The sequence below is a fragment of the Giraffa tippelskirchi genome, chromosome 3 (genome assembly GCF_054371585.1).
Source record: "Giraffa tippelskirchi isolate mGirTip1 chromosome 3, T2T-mGirTip1v1.2.pri, whole genome shotgun sequence".
NCBI classification, from domain to species: Eukaryota; Metazoa; Chordata; class Mammalia; order Artiodactyla; family Giraffidae; genus Giraffa; species Giraffa tippelskirchi.
Window position 1 is genome coordinate 17314441 of NC_137277.1, and position 19217 is coordinate 17333657.

Below are 19217 nucleotides of genomic sequence, written 5' to 3' on the forward strand. Positions count from 1 at the left end.
CAACTCTGCAGGTGTCTGAGTTGAGGTCCCTCAAAGCATTCCATCACAGTAAACCTGATGCCATCAAAGCCTTGTACAACATGAAAAATTTGTCCAGTTCTTACCTCCACTGAGTTTTGGAAAGTAAGGGTTCATGGTAGAACTGTTGTTGGTTTTTGTTAGTAATTTCAGGAGTGAAATGAACTCCATGTTTCTAAAAAAAGTAGTGTTCTTTCTGGTTCAGAGAGTGTTTACTGTCATTGTAATGCTTAAAAAAAACAAAGAAAAAAAGACCCTCAGGTTCTCTTGTTCTTGTTTCTGAGTTTGCCTGTAGATATTTGCTTTACTTTGACCAGGGGAGACCAGTATTGATGCTGCTAGTACCCCTCAGGGGAGGGGCTACATGGAATCTTCACAACCTGCAGGGTGTCTTCACCAGCCCCTTAAATCCTGTTCCTGTTAGAAATTTCCCTCTATCCAGGAGGAATTCTGTGAATGTGTATTGACCCTGTGGGTTGAGATGGCCTGGGACCGTATGTCTTTCCATCTTAAAAAAAGACCCACTTAAAATGAATCAGACATTTCAGATGCTTTGAGGACAATGATACACAAAAGTTGCTGCTGGATGCCTGTCTCAGACCCCACCTGGCCTTCCTGGAAAAGCCCTCTCAGAGCCAGGGCTCACATTCTATCTTCTGTCCCAGAAGATGTTCGTGGCACCTGGGCCAGCTTGCATCTCTCTGGGCCTGCTGTGTAGCTGGTGGGGCCTGACCCATGGCCTCAGACTCACTGCATAAGTCAACCATGGAGATAACACTCCCACTCCATCCCCACTCCACGCCTCCACAAGCGGTTTTGCACATGAGAATCCACCCCATCTCTGCCGGTGATGGGACCAGGACAGTCGTGGAGGTGCCCGGGTGGGGAGCAACTCTTGGCAGCCCTGCCCCATGTGTGGGCATCCTCAGTGGACATAGGAAGAAAGAGATCTCCGGACACTTGTTGGAAATTTGACAAAGTGGTTTTATGCTGTTGAATCTAACAATTAAAAAATTGGAGTGGTGTATTATGGGGTTTTTTTCCATTTTTTTCTAGCACTTTATTGTGTTTTTAAAAACATGTCTGTGCACAATGGACTGGACCCAAGAGCCGAGGAGCATGCTCCTGGATGGTGGATCTCCAGAGCTTCATTCCAGCTCCAGGAGTAGAGCATGGGGGTGGGAAGGGGCACTGGCTCTCCGGAGCCACGTGGGGCCGGCCAGAGCAGCCTCAGGTTTTTATTTGCAAAATAGCGAGAGCACTTCATGAAACTATTTTAAAGAACCTAGCTCTTGTAAGTGAGCAAGCAACACTCCCTGTCTTTCCTTCTTCTCTTCCCTCTGTGATCCTGCATTTCCTGTGTATTCCCTCTGCTGCAGGGTGAGCAGAGAGTAGAAAGAGTCTTTGGAGTCTGGGCCTGTGTGCCCTTGCCCTCCTGGACCCTAGGGGAGCTGCCTTTGGCTCTCCAGAATTCAGGGTGTGACCAGATAGCTGGTAACTAGTCAGAGCATCCTCCTGCCTTGGTGGCAGCAGGCGCTTAGGTGGGGATCTGAGGTGGGCACAGGTTTCCTAGCAGTGAACCCAATGCCCTCCTTCTCTTTGCTGCAGTTGCTGACATGCTGCCCCCACCCTCGGAGCAGGACCTGAATGCCCTGCTGGCTCTCAAGGAGGAGGAGTGGCGAGCGCTGCAGGCTCAGCGCACCCAGATGCAGGAGGCGGCCCTGCAGGACACGCAGCGCCGACTGGAGGAGGCTCAGGGGAAGCTGCGGCACCTGCGGGAGGACTTCATCTACAACCTGCAGGTGCTGGAGGAGCGGGACCGGGAGCTGGAGCGCTATGACGCCGTGTTCGCCCAGGCCCAAGGGCTGGAGGAGGCCAGGCAGGCGGAGGTGAGCGAGCTCAAGATCGAGGTGGCCAAGCTGAAGCAGGCGTTGGCCAGCGAGGCCCAGCGGCTGGAGGGCATGCAGCAGCAGTACCAGCAGAGGCTGCAGGAACACCGCCTGGAGCTGGAGCGGGTCCACAGGTGAGGGCCAGCGGACCCCACGCCCCTGCCCTCCATGGGCCTCCTTCCCCACAGGGCTGCCCGGCTCCCACCTGCTCAGTGTTTGTCACAGGAAGGCAGGCAAGGCCATACCTGGACGTTTTTCTCTGGGTCCCAGTGCCGCTGAAATTAGTGGAGATTGGTTTAACTATTTGAAATTTTTTCCGTGAGTTACAAATCTGAATTATTGTAATAAAACATATTTGAGCTTATAATTACAGTAAGTCCTCTACATATGAATGGTATTCTGTTCTGAGGGCTTGTTTGTAAGTCCAACAAACTTAGTCTAGGTACAGCTGGTAACTAATCAGAGCATCCTCCTGCCTTGGTGGCAGCAGGCACTTAGGTAGGGATCTGAGGTGGGCGTAGTAGTAGTAATACTGTACTGTAATTGGTGTATAGTACTTTTCACACAAATAATACATAAAAAACAAACAAAAAATAAAACATATAGTTGCTTTACAGTATTGTGTTTGTTTCTACTGTACAGCAAAGTGAATATATGTGGGTATATATATATATATATACATATTTTTTAATTTCCTTCCCATTTAGGTTACCACAGAGCTCTGAGTAGGGTTCCCTGTGCTCTACAGTAGGCTCTCACTAGATATCTTATCCATTCTATCAATAGTGTATATACGGTCAATCCCAATCTCCCAATTCACCCTGCTTCCTCTGCTTTCCCCATTGGTATTCATATGTTTGTTTTCTACGTCTGTGTCTCTATTTCAGCTTTGCAAATAAAATCATTTTTACCATTTTTCTAGATTCCACATATAATGTTAATATGTGTTATTTGCTTTTCTGTTTCTGAGTTATTTCACTCTGTGTTACAGTCTCTAGGTCCATCCATGTCTCTACAAATGACCCAACGTCGTTCATTTTTATGGCTGAGTAATATTACACTGTATATACGTACCACTTCTTTATCTATTTCTCTGGCATTTTTTTGCTTGGTTGTGTTTTTGTCATTTTTAAAAATTTTTACTTTTTAGCTGCACCATGCAGCATTGTGGAGTTTTAGTTCCCTAATCAGGGATTGAACCTGCACCCCCTGCATTGGAGACGTAGAGTCTTCATCACTGGACCACCAGCGAAGTCCCTGCCTCTTCCTCTGTTGGTGGTCATCTAGGTTGCTTCTGTGTCCCGACTATTGTAAATAGTATTACAATGAACATTAGGGTCCATGTGTCTTTTTGAATTGTGTTTTTCTCTGGTTATACGCCCAGTAGTGAGATTGCTGGGTCATATGGTAGTTCTATTTTTAGTTTCTTAAGGAATCTCCATACTGTTCTCCATAGTGGCTATATTAATTTACATTTCCACCAACAGTGTGGGAGGGTTCCCTTCTCTTCATACCCTCTCCAGCATTTATTGTCATGGGTTTTTGATGATGGCCTTCTGACCAGTGTGAGATGATACCTCATCGTAGTTTTGATTTGCGTTCTTGTAATAATTAGTGATTTTTGAACATCTTTTCTTCATGTGTTTGTTGGTCACTTGTGTGTCTTCTGTGGAGAAATGTCTATTTAAGTCTTCCGCCATTTTTTTTTTGAGCTACATGAACTATTTGTATATTTTGGAGATTAATATTTTGTCAGTTGCTTTGTTTGCAAATATTGTCTCTTATTCTGAGGGTTGTCTTTTCATCTTGTTTATGGTTTCTCTTGCCACTATTATTCAAAATAGTTTTGAAAGTCCTAGCCATGGCAATCAGAGAAGAAAAAGAAATAAAAGGAATCCAAGTTGGAAAAGAAGAAATAAAACTGTCATTGTCTACAGATGACATGATACTCGACATAGTAGTAGTAGTAGTGGTAGTTTAGTCGCTAAGTTGTGTCCGACTCTTGTGAGCCCGTGGCCTGTAGCCTGCCAGGCTCCTCTGTCCATGGGATTTTCCAGGCAAGAATACTGGAGTAGATTGCCATTTCCTTCCCCAGGGGATCTTCCCGACCTAGGAATTGAACTCGGGTCTCCTGCACTGCAGGCAGATTCTTTACCAACTGAGCTACAAGGGAAGCCCGATACTCTACGTAGAAAATCCTAAAGAGGCCACCAGGAAACTACTAATAGCTAATCAATGAATTTAATAAAGTTGCAGAATACAAAATTAATACTCTGTAATCTTTTTCATTCCTATACACTAACAGCAAAAGATCAGAAAGAGAAATCAAGGAAATAATCCCATTTTCTGTTGCAACAAAAAGAAGAAAATATCTCGGAATAGACCTACCTAAGGAGGTAAAAGACCTATATGTACTAAGCTATAAGATACTGATTAAAGAATTCAAAGATGACACAAGCAGATGGAGAGATATACAATGTTCTTGGATTGGAAGAGTCAATATTATGAAAATGACTATACCACCCAAAGCTATCTACAGATTCAATGCAATCCCTGTAAAATTACCAATGGTATTTTTCACAGAACTAGATTAGCAACAAAAACAACAAAAATGACAATTTGTATAGAACCATAAAAGGCCTGGATAGCCAAAGCACTCTTGAGAAAGAGAAATAGAGCTGAAAGAATCAGGCTGGCTGACTTCAGACTGTACTACAAAGCTACAATAATCAAGAACCTATGGTACTAGCACGAAAACAGAAATATAGATGTGTGGAGTAGGATCAAAAGGCCAGAGATAAACCCATGCACCTATGGTCACCTAACCTCTGACAAAGGAGTCAAGATTTTTGATGGTGGCCATTCTGACCAGTGTGAGGTGATACCTCATTGTAGTTTTCATATGCATTTTTCTGATAATCAGTGATTTTGAGCATCTTTTCATGTGTTTGTTGGTCCATATACAATGGAGAAAAGATAGCCCCTTCAATAAGCAGTGCTGGGAAAACTGGACAGCTACATGTAAAAGAATGAAATTAAAATACTCCCTAATACCATACACAAAAATAAACTGAAAATGGATTAAAGACCTAAATGTAAGGCCAGACACTATAAAACACTTACAGGAAACATAGGCAGAACACTTTGACATAAATTGCCACAATCTCTTTTTTAAAAATATTTATTTATTTAATTTTGTCTGAGATGGGTCTTCTTTTCTGCGAGGGCTTTTCTCTAGTTGTGGTGAGTGGGGGCTGTTCTCTAGTTGCGGTGCTCAGGCTTCTCATTCTGGTAGCTTCTCTTGTTGAAGAGCATGAGATCTGCAATATAGTTGCAGCTATCAGGCCTAGAGCATAGGCTCAATAGGTGTGACACACGGGCACACATGCTTCGAAGCATGTGGGATCTTAGTTCCCTTACCAGGGATTGAACCCATGAATCCTGCATTGCAAGACAGATTCTTAACCACTGGATCATCAGGGAAGTCCCAGAAAACATTTTTAATCTTACAGTACAGTACCAGCCACATCATCACCGCTGCTTTTATGCTTGCTTCTGGACATCCCGGGGTTGAAATAAAGATACTGTACTACTGTACTCTGCACAGTACTGTAAAGTACCCAAAAGCACAACCACGTGTCGAGGATGCACCCACATGACAGTGTACACCAGACACGTGAACTAGCTTATGTGATTGGACTTGCAAACACACGTTCACATCTTGGAAGTTTCGCCACTTAGAAGGTCCGTATGTAAGGGACTTATTATTTTAATGATGTGAAATATATATTAAATCCAAAACTAAGTGAGCTGACTTGAGGCAGGTTGACTGAGACCCTGAAGCTGTTGTCAGGCCTGTGGCCTCCGCTCACGATGAGAAAGGACAGGCCTCAGCTGCATGCTCTGCTGCAGCCTTGATGTGCTTTATATTGTTTTGTGAAGTGTCTCCCCAGGACTTACGCTCATTCGTTTTTACCAAATTTGGGACATTTTCAACCATTATTTCTTTGAAGTACATTGTTGGCCCCACCCTCTTTTTCCTTCCTTCCTGGGACTGCAGTGATGACAATGTGAATGCTACATCTTTTGTTATCCCACAGGTCTCTGAGGCTCTGCTTATTTTTTTCAGCATATTTCTTTATGTTATCAGGTTAGGTAACTTTTGTCATTCTCTGCTTCTTTTCTGTAACATGTTCATTCTGCCTTTGAGCCCAACTAGAGTGTCCTTTGTTTTGGTTACTGTACTTCTTAGTTCTCAAGTTTCCATTTGATTCTTTGTTATATTTTCTTTTTCTTTTCTGAGAGTTTCTGTTTTCCATTTGTCCCAAGGCTGTGTGAAATTGCTTGTCAGAGGATTTTTATGATGGCTGCTCTAAAATCCTTGTTAGATCATAACAGCATCTGTGTTATCTTGGTGTTAGCATCTATGGATTGTGCGTTCTCATTCAAGTGGAGAGTTCCTGGTTGTTGGTATGACCAGTGACCTTTGTGTTTCTTTTTTCTTTTTTGGCCACACTGCTTGGCATGTGGGATCTTTATTCCCCAAACAAGGAATAAAAACCTGTGCCCCCTACAGTGGAAGCAGAGAGTCCTAATCGCTGGACTGCCAGGGAAGTCCTGGTATGACCGGTGACTTTTGATTGTATCCTGGGCACTTGTGGGATTGTCCTGAGAGCCTGGATCCCATGTCATGTTCTCTTCTGGAGATAGTCACCTGTCCGGGTATAGCATGCGGGTCCCCTGGGTCCTGCCAAAGCCACTCTTGCAAAGAAGAAGCATTACCTGTCACCTCACACTTGCAAAGGAGACCCTGCAAATGTGTAGTTTGGAGACTATTCAGTGTGCCTTTTCTTAACGCTGAGCTTATTTTTTTTTTTTACATAGTGACAGGAACAATGAGCTGGATCAGCAGCGGGAGCAGTATGGGAACCTGAAGTGGAAGCTGGAGAGGAGGCTCAAGGAGCTGGATGGCGAACTTGGCCTGCAGCGGCAGGTAGGGTGGCGGATCTGCTGCTTCTTCAGGGCCGTTGTTTCGTTGGTCGTATAGTATCAGCCTACGATCACGGGTTTGCACTTTGTGGTGATCTGTGGGGAAATGTGACAGGTTATCTAAATCTTCTCTGTGGTAACTCCCCCAGAGTTCTCTTTTCGGTAACTCCCCCAGAGTTCTCTTTTCCTTGGAAATGAATAAACATTTCGTCCTTTATTTACTTGAGAAAGAAGTATTATGAAGTTAGGGTTATTTACTGTGGAAGAGAGCTGGGAACTCAAATTGTGATAATTGTATTTCTTTCAACAAGCACTAAATGACCCTAAGTTTAAATATAGCTGTGTCAACTGACAGGAGACACTTAAACCTGTCTCCGAAATTTCTCCTCGGTGTCCCTGAAGCTCAGCCTACACATCTGAGGGACTCCACTATGTTGGAGTTTGGGTGAAGGACATCCTTCACTCTTAGGGCTGAAGTCCATGTCTGGCAGGGCTGCGTGTGTGCAGCGACATGGGTCCCCTTGTTTTCCTTCCAGGATGTACCAAGCTTGTTGTAGCAGCAGCTGGTGTTTATGGAAACCGCCTCATGTAGCTCCTTGTGTGTGTGTGTGAATTTGTCTGCTCAACACAACTGAGATACCATTTTGTTCTGCATTTTGCAGATAGGGAACCAAGGTCGAGACATTAAGTAACTGCCCAAGATCCCCCTCAGTAAATGGAGGAGTCGTAATTTGAGTCCAGGATACTTCCAGCGTGTGAACTCTTAGGCACTGTCCTCCTGCTGTGGGTTAGCGACTCATGACTTATTTTTAGACCTGTGTCTGCAATATTGGAGAGGAGCTGGATCTGGAAGTCAGCCTGTCTGTGTCTCCACTTCTGCCCTCCTTGGAGTAATAGTGACTGAGTGATCTGGAGTGATCTGACCTTGGCCCCTGGTCTCCCAGTGGATGTGCCACAGGGCGGATATGAACTTTGTGCCTGCCTGTGCTGGCCTGTCCTTTCTTGGCACTGGGGTCAGCAGTTCTCAAGGAGGACAGACCGGTCAGCTAGTGGACTGAGGCATGAGTGCCAGGCCCTCCATCCCATAGCATGGCATCGGTGCCCTGAGATAGGACAGCATCCTGATGGGCTATGCCCGTTGGGATGGAAGATAGCCATGGACACAATTGTCCTTATGACTGAGCTTTCAGGCCCGGCCATATCTACTAACCACTACTGGCGCAGGAGGAGGCCCTGTCCCCTCTGGAAACTCGAATTTCACTGTCCACGATGCTGCCATCACTCAAAACATTCTTTAGAGCTTTTGACATTTCCTGCAGAGGACTTTCCTTTGGAGTCCTTGGGGACCAAAGAACATTGTCTCTTATGGGCGGGTTTGACTTTAGGAAACATCCAAGGTCACTGGGGGCTGAGCTGGGCGATCAAGAGACCAGCTGTGACTCATCTAGGTCATGAGGTTTCCTCAGGTGTTGTTGGAGTCTCTTCCAGAGAAGGAGTTTCAGAAGGGCTCTGGGTGGCGGTGGAATCATCCCTGTTAGCAGGGCAGTCAGTGGCACGTGGAGGCAGTGGTGGCCCTGGTGGGTGTTGTGGTCACTAATCTGGGTCTCTGGGTGACTTCCCAGCTTGTCCACACTCAAAGAAGTCCTTACTGTGACTCAGGCTTGTTCAGGCTTTGAACCCCCTTGTCCACAAGGAAGGCCCCTTCAGATGTGCGTTTTCATACCAGCCCTGTCTCTTGCAGGAAGGAAACTTGATGTCTGGCCTCTCTGACTGTAGGCTGTGTCCAGGACTGCTGCTGGGAACCTGGGCAGCCTTTGCTGCCTAGTGTGGTTCAGGGCCAGCTAGGGCCCATGCCAGCCTTGGGGCTCTGCTGCCTGTGCCCGACCCTGTGACTGAAGGAAGGGTATTATGCACTCATCAGCTTTGTGGCTTCCCTTGGGCTGGTTTTCTGTCTCCTTTTTCTGAAGATCTTTGTCCTCATTACTGACTTGTCAAAGGTAGAATTGATTCAATGGTAATGTTGATAATTACCATGAAAAAAGAAATGTAAGACGACGGGAGCCGAGTTAGTCTGTTTAATGTTTATTATGTCTGCAAGTTGTAGACCGTGGACATGTGTTTTCGTTATTGGTTAGCAGTCCCAGGATCAGAAGCCTCTAGAGGATAAACAATGATTATTGATTTATTGATTTATTCATTCATTTAACAAAGAGATTTCGCCAGGCACCTTCCTGGGCCCTGGGGTTAGGGCTGAGCACTAGCCCCACCTGCCCTGGGAGTGAGCTGGCCGTCGGGGATGCAGTGAACACCTGAAAAGTACAGTCTCTGGCTATAGCATCCTGGGGGCATCACCTGTGTGACACAGGGAGGCAGCGTGAGGTGGAACTGATCTTTAATAGGCAAATCAGGGCACCCTGAGAAGAGGACTTGTGAGCCCAAGTCTGCAGGTAGCATCAGAGTTCAAGTTCAAGGAATCTGAGGTGGGGCTGTGCTCCAAGTGAGGTGAGAAACTCTTGGGGGCTTGTGAGCCAAGTCAAGTCTTTAAAAGATCCTCTGCTGTGGGGTTGAGGACAGACTGTGGGGCTGGGGAGGCAGGGAGACACAAGAGGGCTGCCGCAGCCCTAGACGAGAGGTGGGGGACCTGGCAGGTTCTAGATACACCTAGAAGACAGAGCCAGCGGCCATGCTGATAGAGCAGCTGGGATGAGAGGCAGGCACCGAGGACGCGCCTGCTTTGGGGCTGAGTGCCTGGCGGGACGACTTGCCACGTATTGAGATGGGGGAACTGCACAGGAAGGATGGGGAGGGCTCTTGGTCAGGCTGTGTACAAGGAGGTGACTCCTGGGCTCCCAGGAAGACACGCAGGGAGGTTGGGGCAGAGGGAGGCGGTCACAGGAAGCTTGGGGCTTCCCCAGAGGGTGGCTGTAGACAGAGGAGCCAGCTGTCCAGGCTGAACCTTGAATTCAAGAACAGGGAAGTTTAGGGGACATGGTCACAGGGCAGAGGTGTGGCTTGGGGACTAGCAGGAGAGGGACCCCCAGGAACAAGAGAGGAAGGTGGTCAGAAGGCGGGCCTGAACCTTGTACCTCTGGGATGAAGTGGGGATGGGGAGTGCAATGGGTTTCTTGTTTCCTCACTAAGGACCCTAAGTGCTTACCTACTGGTCTGAGCCAGGCTCTGCCTGTGCGAGGGCTTCCTGCCCCCTGGCGGCCACAGCCTGCACAACTTTGAGCAGAAACCAAAGGCTTCAGTATTTTGTAGTGTTAGCAGTCAAAGTAATGCTCAAACTTCTCCAAGCCAGGCTTCAACAGGATGTGAACCGTGAACTTCCAGATGTTCAAGCTGGATTTAGAGAAGACAGAGGAACAAGAGATAAAGTTGCCAACATCCGTTGGACCATTGAAAAAGCAAGAGAGTTCCAGAAAAACATCTACTGCTTTATTGACTACACCAAAGTGTGGATCACAACAAACTGTGGAAAATTCTGAAAGAGATGGGAATACCAGACCACCTGACCTACCTCCTGAGAAATCTGTATGCAGGTCAAGAAGCAACAGTTAGAAATGAACATGGAACAACAGACCGGTTCCAAATCAGGAAAGGAGTATGTCTGCCTGTATATTGTCACCCTGCTTATTTAACTTATATGCAGAGTACATCATGCGAAATGTTGGGCTGGATGAAGCACAAGCTGGAATCAAGATTGTCGGGAGAAATATCAATAACCTCAGATATGCAGATGACACCACCCTTATGGCAGAAAGCGAAGAACTGAAGAGCTTCTTGATGAAAGTGAAAGGGGAGAGTGAAAAAGTTGGCTTAAAACTCAGTATTCAAAAAACTAAGATCATGGCATCTGGTCCCATCAGTCAGTTCAGTTCAGTTCAGTCGCTCAGTCATGTCCGACTCTTTGCGACCCCATGAATCGCAGCACACCAGGCCTCCCTGTCCATCACCAGCTCCCAGAGTTTACCCAGACCCATGTCCATCGAGTCGGTGATGCCTCTGTCATCTCATCCTCTCATCCTCTGTCGTCTCCTTCTCCTCCTGCCCCCAATCCTTCCCAGCATCAGGGTCTTTTCCAATGCGTCAACTCTTCGCATGAGGTGGCCAAAGTATTGGAGTTTCAGCTTCAACATCAGTCCTTCCAATGAACACCCAGGGCTGATCTCCTTTAGGATGGACTGGTTGGATCTCCTTGCAATCCAAGGGACTCTCAAGAGTCTTCTCCAACACCACAGTTCAAAAGCATCAATTCTTTGGCTCTCAGCTTTCTTCACAGTCCAACTCTCACATCCACACATGACTACCGGAAAAACCATAGCTTTGACTAGATGGACCTTTGTCGGCAAAGTAATGTCTCTGCTTTTTAATAAGCTGTCTAGGTTGGTCATAACTTTTCTTCCAAGGAGCAAACGTCTTTTAATTTCATGGCTGCAGTCACCGTCTGCAGTGATTTTGGAGCCCCCCAAAATGAAGTCTATCACTGTTTCCATTGTTTCCCCATCTATTTGCCATGAAGTGATGGGACCGTCTAGTCAAGGCTATGGTTTTTCCAGTAGTCATGTATGGATGTGAGAGTTGGACTGTGAAGAAAGCTGAGAGCCAAAGAATTGATGCTTTTGAACTGTGCTGTTGGAGAAGACTCTTGAGAGTCCCTTGGACAGCAAGGAGATCAAACTAGTAGATCCTAAAGGAAATCAGTCCTGAGTATTCATTGGAAGGACTGATGCTGAAGCTGAAACTCCAATACTGTGGCCACCTGATGTGAAGAACTGACTCACTGGAAAAGACCCTGATGCTGGGAAAGATTGAAGGTGGGAGGAGAAGGGGACAACAGAGGATGAGATGGTTGGATGGCATCACCGACTTGATGGACATGTTTTAGCAAGCTCCAGGAGTTGGTGATGGACAGGGAAGCCTGGCATGCTGCAGTCCATATGGTCACAAAAAGTCGGGCACAGCTGAGGTACTGAACTGAACTGAGCAGTCAATCTCAATGATTTTCATATTCTGATCCCAATAAGCGTTACTTGTGTGACCCCCTTATACTTCATCTTGCTTCTCAAGGGATTAAAAAAATGTATGTTTTCAATTGTACCATGCAGTGTCTCTGAGGCCCCCACCCTCAACTTTCAGAGGAGGGGAGGGAGCCTGCCATGCATTTATCACAGGGAGGTGGCAGAGACACACCCGTTCTTGCCCGCATGCTCTGGCTGGGCTCAGCCTTCCTTGACCCTTTCCTTCTGGTAACTGGGTCTGTCCAGCTCTCTTCAAAAGCAGGGCCCTCATTACTTGGTCAGAAACCTGGAATCCTGCTAGTGTGCTGTGCTTCTCACGCACTGTGCCTTCCACGTGCTGTGCTGGGCGGGCTCAGCCTGTCCTCACAGCTCCTACATGGGCTGGGCCTCCTGTCTGTCCACCCCGTGTTAACCTGTGCTCACCCTAATGACGAGTGTCAGGTAAAGTCACCATGAGGTTTTAGGGCAGGAGAGATGGTTAGAGTCAGACTAACTCTAGGACATGCATTTCAGTTTGACTCTGTCCCTCGGTGTGATTTCTGCATCTGTATCCAGACCTCCTATTCAAAGGCCACATCAGCCATGCGTGTCTGCTCTCCTGACACCACTGGAGACAGGACTGTAAAGGATGAAGGACAGTGAGAACCCATAGCAGTGGCGGGAGCAGGAGAAGGGCCTCAGCACTCGGATGAGCCTGCGCCTTCCCTGGGGTGGGGGTAGGGGCAGCAGGGGGAGGGGACCTGTGGGAGACGCACTCCGTGGACCTACAGACTCAGAGATCTTAGGCTCAGGATGTTGAGGGCTGTGCATGTGCAGGTGGAAGTCTGTATTTGGGGCCACGAACCCCACTCACATGCAGATAGAGTGCCCAGCAGCCAGGGAAGTGCCCTTCCTCAGGCAGAAGCTCAGCACAAATTTCTTGAAACAAATTGAATCACTCATGGGGAGAAGGAAGGCAGCTGTGTGGGCCCAGGTACCTGCTGCGTAGATCTAACCTTAGGAAGATACCACCCTCAGTCAGCTCTGCCAAGATTCAGCTTCATTAAGCTGTCATTTCCTACAGTCCACGCAACCATATTGTGTGCAGTTTGACAGTTTTAACACAGCCAAGATAACAGCCAAGAGAGAACTTTACTACCACCCAAAGTTCTATGTGCCTCTTTGAGGTCAGGGAGCAGCGCCCCTGGCCCTAGCCCCACCAGCCTGCTGCCTTCCGCTTGCAATGAGAACTGGCTTTTCAGAGAGTCCTATGAGAACGGAGCCTCGAGCCGTTGCCCCTTTTTGTCTGGCTTCTCTCTCAGCGTGACGTGTCTGAGGCACATGGATGTCGTGGGGTTGGCAGCTTGTTCCTTCTTGGTGCCTGCCGGTGCTGTGTGTTGCGTGGAGGTGCCAGTATGTTTCCATTCTCTGTCAGCTCACACTTTGGACACTTGGGTCTTTTCCACTTTGGGGCCAGTTTGAATAAGGCTGCTGTGAGCATTCTTGGCTGTCTTTGAATGGACACAGGCTCCACGACCAGGAGTGCGATTTCTGGGACGTGTACTACGGCTCTGTCTAACTTTTTGAGAAACTGCTGAGCCACCCTTTAGGATGGTTATAGGGTCACATCCCATCAGCTGCAGATTAGAGTTCTAGTCACTTCCCGTCCTTGCTCGCACTTAGTGTTGTTAGTAGTCTAGTGGGTGTGTAGCTGGGGATTAAATGCGATTATCCTTGATCAGAGTTTAAGCGTCTATTAACGTGCTTATTGGCCATTCATATATCCTTGTGAAGTGTCTGTTCAGCTTTTTTGTACTTAAAAAAAAATTGGGTTGTCTTCCTATTATTGATTTGTGAGTTCTTCATGTATACTCCAGAAATAAATCCTTACGTATATTTTTTTTTGAATATTTTCTCCCGTTCTGTGCCTTACCTTTTCCTTTTTGTAAGTCTTAATTTCAACATCCTAGTGAACTATTTATTGCCTCATTCTTGAGTAGGAGCGTGTAACTGAGGCAGTATTACAAGACAGAGAAATGCCAGCAACCCAAGAAGAGGCCCAGAGGAACAGGGAAGGTGATTCCTGAGACAGTGATCCTAAAACCCACCGTTGTGTGATCAGTCCAGGTGTGGGGCAGCAGGGTGGGCCCTGTGGACCCGCCCGTGCTAGGTCTGCCTGTGCGCGGTGTCTGGTTGTCCATGTTGGGCTGGTTGTCTGCACGGATGGCTCTGGTGCTATGGCCTCCTAGGCCCCACAGGCGGTGCCAGTGATCCTGCAACTGGCATCAGCCTGGTCCCGGAGGTTGGGTCAGGAGAATAGCTGCCTTCCTGCTCCTGGGGCAGAGGCTGGCTATTTCCCTACTCCTCACAGGACTCTTCCTTGTCCCTCCCCTGAGGTGAGAGTTCAAGCCTGCAGGGGTGGCAGTGGCAGGGAGGAGGGGGCATGGGCTGGGAACTGGATGAGACCAGCCATTCATCCCATTGTGTCTTCACTTTCAAGTGCCTCAAGGCCCGTTGTGGGGGCTTCCTGTGATCAGTGCCCCCAGGAATGTATTTTGCATCCATAACTCAGGATGCTAGGAGGAAGGGCCAATCAGAACAAGAAAGAATTTTGACAATTACAAGTACATATAAAGGAATAAATTCAGAAGATAGAAAAAAGACACAGGAAGTCCACCAGAAAATTTAAGAGACATGGAAGATAAGTCCAGGATTCATCTAACAATATGAATTCCGGAAACATACAGCAAAGAACGGGAAGAGATCAGATTGTCAAGTAAACGGTGCAGTTGCTTCTCAGGGTGGGGACTTCAGACTGAAACCCCCACCCTCCCCAGAGCCATGAACGACAGTGTGTCAGAGAAACAAAGAGGAGATGCTACAAACTTTTAGAAAACCTATAAAGCAGAGCCTGGCTCCAGCTCCTCAACTGTGGCTTGGAATAGACTTGAAACGGTCTTGGCAGTGATGTCAGACCACAGCCCTGGAGTGTGAGGGTGTGAATGCCTCAGGCTAGGCAACAGCCTCTCAGGAGGTTACTGGAGTGTAACTACTGAGTAAGCTCTGAGCAGCACCTGTGGGATAGGGCCGAGGGGTCAACCTTTAGCTGCCTTTGTTTCCCTTCTGAGTTTAGAACTTTGAGAACCAAGAGATGGAGTGGAGAATGCTGCCAGGAGAAGGAGGGTCTGAGCTGGGTGGGCTCCCTGGATCTCCAGGACAGGGTGGCTCCAGTCACAGGGCCCAGCTGGCAGCCTCACACGGAGCCCATGAGCCTGAGAGAGGTGGGGCAGGGGGTGGCTCCCGCTCCCACAACTGGGAGAAGGCCCAGTGGGGCCAGGGATCCCGGGACTCTCACCCTGATGCGAGCTCTCAAGGCGGGGAGGGGGCTCCTTTCCTGCAAGAGTAAACAGAGAGAGGGGAAGAGGGCATCAAGGGATCCTGGGGACTGCCTGGGGAGCTGTGAAGGGCAGGCCTGGATACCGGCTGTGGGGCAGCCCAGGGAGAGGAACCCCAGGAGAGGAAAGAATCATGCCGTGGGGTGTGTCCTGGGAAGCGGACACCACTCAGGAAACAGGAGAGAACCAGAGAAGTGGCGGGGGAGGGGGAGGAGGGGAATTGAAAACTCAGAAAAACAATGAGGTGGGAACCATCATAATTGTTCAGTGTTGGGTGTGCAGTGAATCACTAGTATAATAATTTAGGGACTTTTGGATTCAGCCTGTGAGTGAGGCATTCACAGAGCCGGGGGTGGAGCCATGACCCTGGCTGGGGCGTGGGGTGGGGCTGCTCAGGAACCCAGCTGGTAGCAAGGAGGACTGATGGGGAAGAATGGCATTTTTTTTTTAAAGACATAGACGGAACCAACAGCTAACTGCTAGGAGGGGTGGTTCTGGGTTCACAGGCCTCTGCTAACCTTTCCTTGTGGGTTTGCTAGCTGCTCTGTCTGGGCGGAGCAAAACCCCACAGGATCACGGAGAAAACAGACAAACCCATGCCGAGGGTGAAAACACAGGCTCTCTGATGCTCTTCATCGGGTATTACGGGTCCCAGCCCCACCCTGACCGCATCCTCCATGAGGCCCTCTGCGTCCCTCCCACCCTCAGCGAGCCTGTGGGCCTCTGCCGGCCCCACTGTGCTTCTTTCACCACCAGCCCTTTTCTGTTCCAGGAGCTGCTCCAGGAGTTTGAGTCTGAAATGCAGAAGAGGGAGCATGAGTTCCGCCTGCGGGCCGACAACATGAGCAGTGTTGTCCTGGCGCACGAACTCAAGGTAGCGGGCACCCTCGGACTGTGACCGTTTCTTTGGCATAACTGAGAGGCCCCTGGCGAGTTAGAGTTCACACCAAGGCCTCCCCCTTTGTACGGGGGCTGGGGTCTCTACCATGCAGGTGACATGCTTGCCACTGTGCCCGCCAGGGCCCTAGTCAGGAGTAATGGCCACTCTGCCCAGCAGGAGGAGCACCGGTGCCACCAGTCTGGGTCTGGTTACCCTGACTTTGAGGAAGGGCCTCCCCCAGGAGAAACCGCCATCCCGCAAACCCTGTCCTTGGCCTGTGTAATCCTGTGACACCTCGGAAGGGGCCTGTGAGGAGGTGTCACTCGTCCCCCTATTTTCAGAAGGAGGCCTGTCAGCTGTTGGTGCTCCCAGCTATGGTGCTGGCTGCCGTCCATGAGCATGGCTTCTTTAAAGCACTGACCTGGCCAGGGCACACATGAGGAGCACACACACCTGGCCTTCAGCACCAAGACAGGGACCAGCCGGGAGGGGAGGGGAGGTGTGCGGGGGACAAAGAAGCAGGGCTAACGTCTGGCCCAGTCTTGCCACCCCAGCTAGTCACACCTGGGCAGCATCCAGCCAGGTGGATGGATGCTTGCCCTAGTGATCATCAAGGTGCCTCCTCCAGGCTGCTAACCTCCCACAGGGCCACAGTCCAAGGGGCAGCACTGGGCCCTGCCTGACCCTTGAACAAGAGTCTCTCTGACTTCCCCCTGGAAGAATGCTGTCCCTGTCACCCAGGGCCAGCAGGACTTTGAGGCTGGGGCTGCCACAAGGTGACCCCCATGAGGCCTCTTTGGGGATTTCTGAGCACCAGGGGACAGAAGACAAGCGGAACGCATGGGGCTAACCTATGCCTCACAGTGGAGTGGGCACTCCTGTGGAGAAGAGCGGGGAAAGGTGGGCTGGGGCATACCCCACTCCCACCTCCAGCTGCCATGAGATGGTCTGGTCCCCTGAACACCTGTCCCTGGAGGGCATCACAGCTTGTACACAAGTTATACACAAATTTGGGAGCAGCAATACCATCACCTCTACGTTATAGTCGAGGAACCCAAGGCCCCAGAGAAGCTATTTAAAAACTGAGCATGTGGCTGGGATTTGAGTGGGATCACTCAGCAGGGACCCACGTTCTTACAACCTCCACCTGCCTCTGTGATTCCAGTATCCAGATCATGGCCTAGTTGAGGTGCTGGGGTATGACTTGGATTCACACAGGGGTCTGCTCTCGAGGCTATGAGAGCATGTGAGGCGATTCTCACTGTTTTGTTGCTTCTCAAATTCCAGTCTTTCTTCTCTCCCTGTTCTGATACGATGGTAACACTTAACTCTTAACACCTCTGTTTGTTCCACTTACATCCTCATTTTGAATCCTCTTGTCGAAGATTAAACTGCTGAACAAAGAGCTTGCGGCCCTGAGAGAGGCCGGCGCGAAGGCTGCGGAGTCCCTTCAGGGCGCCGAGGTGGCGAATGCAGAGCTGGAAGACAGGCTGCAGCGAAGAGACTGGGAGCTCCGAGACCTGGCGGCCGTGAAGGATGCCCGGTGCGGAGCCTCCCCACCTCCCTGTGGGTGGATATGGCTGACGAGTGGTCTGGGCTCTAGCCCCAAGGCATCTGCCTGTCCCGGGTTATTCCAGGTTGGCTTTGCAGTAGCCTCGTATGTGCTTTTTCCACTAACATTTGCTTCTTTTTAGGATAAAAGACTTAGAGGGTAAACTTCACTCTATGCAGCTCACCAGGAAAAAAGAAGAGGAGACGTTTCGGAGGAAGTGAGTGTTTTCTGGCTCCAGTGTCAGTGTAGGGATAACGTCCCCCGACCACCTTGGAGGCAAAGCTTCCTTCTGTGGGACGTCAGCAGGGTCAGGCCTGCTCTTCCAGGATCGCCCCTCTTTTCAGTTCTAATGAACATATTTGTGTGTGTTTGGAGGAATATCATCAAAATGCTGAGAATTACAGGACACGCCTGCTGAAATGACTTGCTGAAAGCTGTCCAGGTTGACACCTTAGCGCTAGTATACTTGACCCATTGACACAAGTCACAGGAGCAAGGTGCACACAGATGTTCTGTGTCGTCACACTGCATGGCCCTGCAGAGTCATGTGCAGCCCAGGTGGCATTTATTTAGCCAAAGTGACAAGGATCCTGTGTTCCCTGGCGTGGGCAGTGTTGTCTGTGCCGTGGAGTCTTGGTGTTTTGCCTCTTGAAAATAACTAACCAGTGATCACATGATGATGCATTCAGAGATAACTCCTTCCCTTCACTAGCTGTCATGATCAAACACTTCTTGTGATTTGGTGAAAAAGAAAAGTATATCTTACCAGAAACTAATGGGTACAGCAACTGCTATGTGTATATTTTTTTGCTACTAGAAGGTGGAAAATACTGAACAGTTTGCAAGATGAGTAAGGTGAGGACTGATCGTAATTGGAATGAAAAGTACATCACATGACTTGATTAAATAAGGCTTAACCATCTCATCGAACAATGCTGAAAATTTGAAGAGAATGCTATAGAATTATATTTTTTAGGGCTTTTTACTTTTCACTGAAGCCAAATAGAATAAAAGCATAAAAAGTCATAGGCATCATGTCAGCATAGTGTTGCATGTCACCAGCAACACCCAGTGTATTTTCGAGACGAGTATCTGTTCCATTGACAGAATTTCGATAGGTTTGGCCTCTCTGACCAAAACAGACATGCAGCCTGCCTCCCAAGCCCCCAGTTCTTGGAAGTCTCCAATTCTGGGTTGAAAGCAGCTCAGCAGTTGGGGTAGCTGGGAAGGGAGGGCAGTTTGCACCTGCATTCTTCTTCCCTAGTCAGTGAGGGTTCTGCTGGTGGTGCTTTGCTGAAGCACCTGTTCTGGGTTCTTTTTCCCAAGGCACAAATATCTGCTCAAGTCTCTTTTTCCCAAGGACTGTGAGCTTGGGAGGGCGGGGGGCCAGTGTCTGAAAATCTCTCAGTCAGTGGTTCCTTATGAGGAATGAAGAGCAGAGAAAAGCGGGCAAAAGTGCCCTCTGGCAGGACGAAGGAGGTTCTGGGCTAGGGG

The 19217-nt window shown here is 48.8% G+C and overlaps 1 protein-coding gene across 13 annotated transcripts in view; it reads left to right on the forward strand.

Annotated features, from left to right (window-relative positions):
• CCDC57 (coiled-coil domain containing 57) overlaps positions 1 to 19217 on the forward strand; it is a 109892-nt gene that overhangs the window by 12003 nt on the left and 78672 nt on the right. For all 13 annotated transcript variants that reach the window (XR_014078861.1, XR_014078862.1, XR_014078863.1 and 10 more), the window contains exons 2-6: positions 1627 to 2041; positions 6792 to 6900; positions 16064 to 16165; positions 17557 to 17714; positions 17866 to 17940. Coding sequence is in view for 10 of the 13 variants with exons in the window: in XM_081576967.1 (XP_081433093.1) it covers positions 1627 to 2041; positions 6792 to 6900; positions 16064 to 16165; positions 17557 to 17714; positions 17866 to 17940 (859 nt within the window). In the remaining 3 variants the exon portion in view is untranslated. The remainder of the gene's footprint in view (positions 1 to 1626; positions 2042 to 6791; positions 6901 to 16063; positions 16166 to 17556; positions 17715 to 17865; positions 17941 to 19217) is intronic.